The 7,983-nt window shown below is 31.8% G+C and overlaps 1 protein-coding gene across 1 annotated transcript; it reads right to left on the minus strand.

The window, feature by feature from the left end:
* Positions 1–1,118: 1,118 nt before the first annotated feature.
* LOC116777888 (uncharacterized) lies at positions 1,119–5,927 on the minus strand. The gene is made up of 14 exons (XM_061526461.1): positions 5,885–5,927; positions 5,500–5,565; positions 5,261–5,414; positions 5,001–5,173; positions 4,813–4,926; positions 4,547–4,747; positions 4,146–4,300; positions 3,931–4,075; positions 3,667–3,818; positions 3,230–3,443; positions 2,843–3,058; positions 2,583–2,750; positions 2,187–2,278; positions 1,119–1,814 (listed from the first exon to the last, which is right to left on the minus strand). The coding sequence occupies exons 1-14, from the start codon at positions 5,925–5,927 to the stop codon at positions 1,719–1,721; spliced, it is 1,989 nt and encodes a 662-aa protein (XP_061382445.1). The 3' UTR covers positions 1,119–1,718.
* Between the last annotated feature and the right edge of the window lie 2,056 nt (positions 5,928–7,983).

A 7,983-nucleotide genomic window follows, 5' to 3' on the forward strand; every position in this document is an offset into this window, starting at 1 on the left:
TATTACGTTACAAAAGACTTGCAGACTTGGTATAGACGTCAACCCCTTTCACCTACTGGTTTAAAACGTGTTATATAACAATGGCTTTTAATGACAAATAATTTACAAAATTGATATTTTCGGTTTAATATCGTTTTCCATAGAAACACTTTCGACGAAGTAATAAATATTAAATAATGATAGGAGTTTTTGGAATGAATGAAGTTTAATATATAAGTTATTATGTAAAACATTTGAAGATCGGATTATATAATCAATTAGAGACTTATCCATATACTTTGATTGTGATGTTGCGTTTATAATTGTTGTGTAATATAAAATCATTTTGTCATATGGTTTGTCATTTTCTATTACTATCATTAAAATACAACATTTCTTAGTAAGTAAAATATCAACACTGTATGTTAAGTAAAATTTTAAAACTAAAATTCCATTGATATCTTCGTGAGTGGCGAGTGAACGTTATTCGTTGGAAAAACATTCGTAATAGTTGCCAGTATGACTCTTTGTTGATATAACTTAAGAATAATCCGTCTTATAAAAGATCCGCGGGCATTCATATAAAAATATCCACACAAGCTTCACAAATACAATTTGATGTATCGTTCAAACGACATCCGTAATAACGGTTAATTTCTGACGTTGTTTTAAACAACTGTATCCTAAAGACAAGTTCGCATTGTCAGACTACCAACTGAGAGTTTTCACTTTTTCATTGATATCTCAGCGTTGATACTATCACCTGTGAAGAATTATGAATGAAAAACTAGAAACTTTCAGTATGTGGTGTGATGCTGCAATCTTGTGGTAAGAGTGCTGAACAAGAACTTTTAAATTAATAAAAAGATTCAGATTCAGATTACTGTATTTTAGAAATAAACCATTTTATTGTAATGGAGCTTTTAAAAAAATATATATAATTTGCCTCATACAATTATAATAAATAATTTATTCCATAATTTTATGATTTTATAGAATGTTATTTACATGAGATCTATTTGTGGAATTAATTTAATTATATATATAAATATATCATATTATATTATACTATGCAGAGAAGGTAAACCAATAAAAGATGCATTTAGAAGTATATGGCTTTAGTAATTTTATTAGCTAAATCTAACATATATTACTTAAATATATCTAAAAACAACTGAATGGGAACATATTAATATATTTACATCATTGATCTTGACAGTTCAAGATACGTAATATAAAAAAAGCCAAGCAACATTTTGTGTTGTATTGGATTAATTATATCCCAAAAACCAGCATGTATGTATGTATTTTCGTTACACTTTTGCCAAATACAAGAACGAGTACCACAAGGATCTTAATTATTCATTCCGTAGGACTAAATATGTGTCTTAAAAACAAGATATAAAATCTATCTACTTTTTTTTGGTAGTAAGAATATTTTTCTTTTGTCATGTTACAAAAAAAATCTATGTATAGGCAAATATAGAAGCGTTTTTTTGGAGTAAGAACTTAGCAATAGGGAGTTAATCTTTAGCCCTCACCTTACCTCTTCATATTTATTCCTTAATACGTATCAACTATGAATGACTAGTTTGACTAGAGGATTGACTAACAAATATTTTATAGCTTCTATTACACAAAAATAGCAGTCACAATCAATTGTTAAGCAACGATAATTAAGTAATATTTACGGATTTGTGCTCTAAAGACCTTATTTATGGTTAGTGATACTTATAGTTTTAGACATAGTAAGAATGCTGTGATGCTGGACAAGAGTCTTGAGCCGCGCATCCAACCAGCACGCGGCAAGCTGGCACTGGTGAAGCGGAATATTGCTGGAAAATTCATAAGTACACAGTTATTAACCACATTAATTTTGGTATAGAATATTTATTTTAAGTGGTTTACAAAACGTTATCCGCTAAATATTTAATGGTAAGACAGTTTGCTTATAATAAAAATTACCATATTTTAAATGGACTCTTCTATTTAGATGATCATTAAACGTTACCAAATGTAAAACTTTCTCATTTCCTTATATGTAACTAAGTCTGCTAATTACACGGTAAATAAGACACGCCCATTTTTAAGATTTGAGTATATGTACTGTATAACCAAACACTTGAAGTTTATAGTTTATATTAAAGAACTTATTGTATACTTTGACGAAATGTTTACTTTGTGTCGTATAGACGGCATATACTTACGTTCTGACAAGAAGCTAACTGGTTAACGGTTATATTAGTTGTTCCCAGTACCCGCTCTTCACGTGCAAAGTCTGGCTCTCGATGGAATGAACCTTTGTGAACAGAAACTATGTAAGTAATTTGCGTTAAAAACATTAAAATACGCCCCAAGTCTATAAGCACTGAAAAAAAAAATTGATGGTATTATCAATTTCTTTGCATCCATTTCTTTCAATTATTTCTTTATGTCCGACATACCTACGACAGGATATCTTATATTATTTGTACGTTTTTGTAAATTATGTACGCTTTCCCTTAAATTTTAAATAGTCGAGACTTATTCTATGCTCTAAACATCACACAAAACAATATTGTGTCAAATCATAGCCGAAAGTTGTTGAAAAATAAATAAAATACCATCAGTTCTAGAAACTAAATCCGGATTCATTTCCATGTTCTCTCGTTTGGTCTTCATAAGTTTGATACAAATAATTGCTGCTCCAATGGCTGCGGTGACGGCTACCGCCCCTGCGGTCACTTCCATCCACCGCGTCCAGGAATAAAGTGGTACTGTTTCTGCCACAGCTACAATTATTATACATTGTCTTGGTTATTTAAAACACTAGCAGCCTACGAAATTTTCCATTTCTTTGACCACGTTATTTTGTTAAACGGACCTGAAGGACTTAGAGGAGTTATTGTTTGTAAATGAACAGTTCTTGTTTTGCTTCTTCCTCTTGGACTGCTTGAATACACAAGTGCGGTCAAGTTTCTGTCGTCTTCAATATCAGGTAAAAGGAAATGCCCAGCTGCATTAGATATATTGTGGAAGACCGTACCGTCCATGCCGAGGAGTTCCAAATGGATGGTTTGTTGTCTGCCGCCATCCCAACCTGGGAATATTTTTGTATAAATATATTTAAACATCTGCAAATTCTATTGTGTTCAAATGAAAAAGAAAAACCAACATATCACTGTCTTCCTAATTATTATTTATTTAAAAAAATATTTTGATAAACTGAAGAACTTTACAAAGAGGAGTTCACTACAATCCCTAAAATTACCTTTTTGACATTGTACTCGTACGGAATGGGGGTAAGATCTCAATACGACACACTCAGGGGCGTGCGGTGGACCACCAGGTACTATGCTGTACGAGCATGGTCGTTTTTGTTCTCCAAATGAATTTGTTGCTCGACATAGAAGAAGGCCGATATCTTTTTCTCTTGGAAGCCATGTTAGTGTTGATGAATACCTATTGTGATGCCCTGATACCTTCTGCAAAATAATTACGAGGTTAATGCTTTACGTACATATTAGGTAAAGAAATATTTTATCACATAAATAATAGCAAACACAAATTAAAACTAAATTTCATTCTCATGAAACTTTAATGGTAATGGATCTGAAGTAAATAATAGTTGTGCTAGTTGTTGTTGAAGTATATCCAATTATATACATAATAATAAGTGTTGGCATGTTAATAAATAAGATGAACAACCTTCACACTGGTGTATAATACTCGGGAGTCAGCGAAGGTCCAGCTAAACTGTAGCGGCTCAGGCGACGCTTCCACTACACAGCTAACTGTCTCTGCGTCCTGAACCAGCGCTCCAACGGTCTCTTCTCGATTATTTAGACACAAAGGACGATCTACATATAAGAAGGATTCGGTTATAATTCAATAAACCAAATACCAAATGCAATATTAAATATTTCGATAAAGAGTTTTTTCTTAAGTGAACTATGTAAAGTAATAACTTACATCCAACGTTTAAAGTAACTTTATCTTCGAACACCGAGGTTGGTAAATGTGAATTGTGAGCTCGACAAACTAAATCATGCTTGGAGTCGCGCAAAGAAGGCGACAACGTCAGAGAAGACACCGTATAGTTGCCATCATGAAGTTCCTAAATAAGAAGAATTATATTTATTGTTTGTAAATATTAAAACAACACAGTTCTTAATAGCAATACTTACTTTATGCACATTAGGCCGTAGTAATTGTTCCCCGAGGTGCCACGTAATTGCGGGTGGTGGTACGCAACCAACAATCACGCAGTCTACGACTCTTGGATGACCGGCTTCGAAGTCAAAATTGTTGTTGAGACGTATTTCAACGCTAAGTGGCGGAACTGCGGAATCGTTTAATTTTGGTCTTTAATATCTCTACCTATAATTTGAGAGATCTTTACCTATATCTCATTTTAATTTCAGTGCTTCAGTTTTGACATCTGTCGTTTTGTTATGTAGAAGTATATCTACTATCTGATGTATTGATGGGATGTCAAAGAAAGTAACATTTTAAGTTATTTATAACAAAATTATAACATTTTAAAGACCTTTTAACATAGCTAAGGTATTATAGCTAAGCTACTCACGGTACATCTTAACCACGACGCTGGCACTCAATGGTTCGGTGACATCGGCATTTTGTGCCAAACATTCATAGTGTGCATCGAGTTCGTCTCGCGTTGCGTTGCGCACACGAACGGCAGCACGCAACACGCCTGTTCGAACTGTGTGCGCCCGCTCGATCAGTATACCGTTACGACGCCAGTACACAAGTGTATCGGGTTGATCTAAATATCATTATTTATAAGATATAAGAGTAAAAGATATCAAAGTAAATTCAGTTCTGACCTACCATCATCAACTTCGCAAATCAAAGACATATTCGAACCCAAACTGAGTGGACCTACGTAGCCTCTTTTTATTTCTTCACCTCCTTCATTAAAAATTCTAGGGATGCCTGGAGAATCTATAAATAGAAGGGGGCCATGAGATATGATCTCATGCAGCATGAAATGTGTATTCAGTTATTTTTCTACTTACCGACTAACCTAACGTCGATTACATAGTCCAGAGATGGAGATGCTTGGTAATGTACTCTACATCGATAAATGCCACCGTCTTGTTCACTTACTCGCTTTAATATAAGAGAGGTATCATCATAACATGTGCCTTCTTCACATGAAGTTCCAAATATCCTATCCCTGTTGACGACTCTAAAAAATTACAAACAAATTATCAATGAATTAATTGTTAAAAAACTACTGTATTTTTAATATCTGTGCATGTTTCTTTATTATTACCTCCGTTCAGTTTCTTCGTTGGGAAATCTGTATAGGAAATCTCTGTCATTTTTAAGCCACAGCACATATGAGTCTGGTCCATCTAAAAACACCTTTCCTTGGCCACAAGGAAGCCGCGCATCTCTACCACGAACGGCTCGAAGGACAACAACCTCTATAATAAGTATTTAATATTTATCAACATGATTTTCTTTGCCCAGCCACAATATATATATGTTGTATGTAACTAAACAATGTACCTGCGTCCAGTCCAATGACGCATCCTATGAGATATATAATGTACAGGACATCGTACAATATGAATGCTGAAAAAGCAGATTTGTTTAATAACAATTTCAATTAATATTAATAACAGTAACGAAGAGTGAACGTCTACATAAATTATTAGGTACGAAAGAGTATTAAAAGTATATTTTAGTGAAATTCATTAAATAAAAAGTAAATATTTGCTTATGAATGAAACGATCATAACATAAATCATCGTGAGCCGCGAAATACATTTTAATCGGACAGAACCCCGACTATTTATTGATACCAGCTTATTCTGATCTCTCAGCCACTAAGCGTTCCTTCCCTGGTAATCCAATTAGTAAATGTGTTAGAGGGACAGGCGGTTCAAGTTACAGCGGAAAGAGAGAAGTGCATTCATACACGCGACCTCCCTCATTTCGGGGTGACTCACATATTGTTTATTATGAAAGGGGCAACAACCAGTAGAGTTTTAGCGTTTTTATGACACTAATGAAAATATGTTATGACTAATGGACTATACTGTTGTGCATTTTAGACCAAAATCATCAAATGAAAATTCGCAACACAGATCTTAAATTCAGGTTTCGTTGATTAAGGTATCGGAGTTTAGAAGTCATGCCTATATATAAAAATTAATATACAATTACTATTGCTCGGGCGTAATATAATATATTAATAAAAAATAATTAACTTTGTTAGAATCTTCAGACTATTGTTAATAAAATTTTATAAATATGTATTAGATATTTTAATTATCCATGTTTTTTTTATATTTTTATTTCAATTACATTAAATAATATATATATACATATATGAACATTCCAAATTTAATTTTCAATTTAAATAAAACAAAAACAACATATGCAAAATTAAGAAAACCTGAAGGAACCTATTCTGAATTTGAATGCACGATTAATATTTTATCCAAACCATTAATTTGTATGTTTATACTTTATATATTAAAAGTAAGAAATATCTGTACTGGTGTACCATATATTTATTTTACAAAATAAGATATTTTTTACTTTTTTGTAATACAACCGTTCAGTAAATGATTTTTTATTCAATACGTAGCCCCAATCTCACTTACAATAAAATTAAATAACTAAATTCGCTCGGCAATAAATTTATAATTATTGAATAAATGTATCTTAAGAACAAACATTAATAAAAAAAACAAGTCACAATTAATTTGCATTATTAAATATAAAAATATTTATTTTATAAGTCTAGGAAATTCAAACATACCTTTTAACATTTTGCACTGAATAATGAAGAGGTCGACAATCTTAATATATTCAGGGAGCGCGTGCGTCACGTTCAAAAACTCAATTCGAAATAAACTTACCTACCACCTTTGTTGTTGTTCCCAGGTACGGAATGTTTTTGTGTTGTTAGATTTACATGGATACGTTATTCTCAATTATTGTGATAATAAATATAACAAACTCTTCACCCTGTTTAAATACATATTATAAAAAGTTTTATACTATTAACAATATTGAAGTTATCATTACATGATCTTCATATTCTAATATCAAATTAGCCTAAAGTGTGGGAGGTTCATTTGACTTTTTATAGTCGAGAATCTTCAATGCTTTTTTTTTATTTGGTCTCGTCAACTCTATTTCCTACTGAAAAATCTTAATCCATGTTAATTTATCCACGCATTAGATAAGGTCGACATATCTTAAATATACAGGTTTTCGATTAAAAAAGAAACTAAAGTAGGGTTAAATAGAGTTTATGTTCTGTTGGCAAGAAAATTTATTAAGGCTTTTTTATTGTACTTTATGTTTTTATAATATACGGCCAGATTATAAGGCCTCTAACTTCTAAGTAGAAGCATCTGGATGGAGGTCAGAAATGTTTGGGGAATGACTAAGGGCGGTTTATTTTCTCCCCTGAGTCGCATATCGTCAGTTCATTAAAACCCTTTTCGTTAAGTGTGCATTCGTGCAATTACAATTAGGAGGTCTTGTCTGATGACTTTTAACGTGAGTTCTTTAAACGTTTTTCGTTTCACATTTTCCCTACGGAATACTCAAGACTTTTCTAAGATTCGCTTGTGCTGCCATGAATGGGTAAGTTAAAAGAATAAGTAGCATTCAATATATTTATTTGCTTTTTTGAACTTCTATTAAATTCACAGTTTAGTGTGTAGTTATTAAAATAAATTTCTATTTAGTATTTAAATTTATCACTTAATCCAGTTACTATAAAACTTAAATTTAAAAAGTGTTTTATATGAATAACTACTCACTAACTTGTGAACTTTCCTAACATTTAATGTTAGTTAGAATTGAAATGTACTCATTATTAAACTTCTTAAACATTCCAAGCAACTTTTAAAATTTTACTGTTTATAACTATATACTTTTCGATTTGTGTGTATGTACAAATTTTAATAATTCCAAAAATATTTCAATTTGCTTTTTGAATATAAAATTAAGAGTTAATCTTCAAAGAGA

The sequence above is a fragment of the Danaus plexippus genome, chromosome Z, assembly GCF_018135715.1.
Source record: "Danaus plexippus chromosome Z, MEX_DaPlex, whole genome shotgun sequence".
Lineage (NCBI taxonomy): Eukaryota > Metazoa > Arthropoda > Insecta > Lepidoptera > Nymphalidae > Danaus > Danaus plexippus.

Coding starts and splice junctions, on each gene's coding strand:
- LOC116777888 (XM_061526461.1), bottom strand. CDS start 5,927: ATGAGGGAGGTCGCGTGTATGAATGCACTTCTCTCTTTCCGCT. Junction 4,927..5,000: donor AATCGACGTTAGGTTAGTCG/GTAAGTAGAAAA, acceptor TTCTATTTATAG/ATTCTCCAGGCATCCCTAGA. Junction 1,815..2,186: donor AGTTAGCTTCTTGTCAGAAC/GTAAGTATATGC, acceptor TGAATTTTCCAG/CAATATTCCGCTTCACCAGT.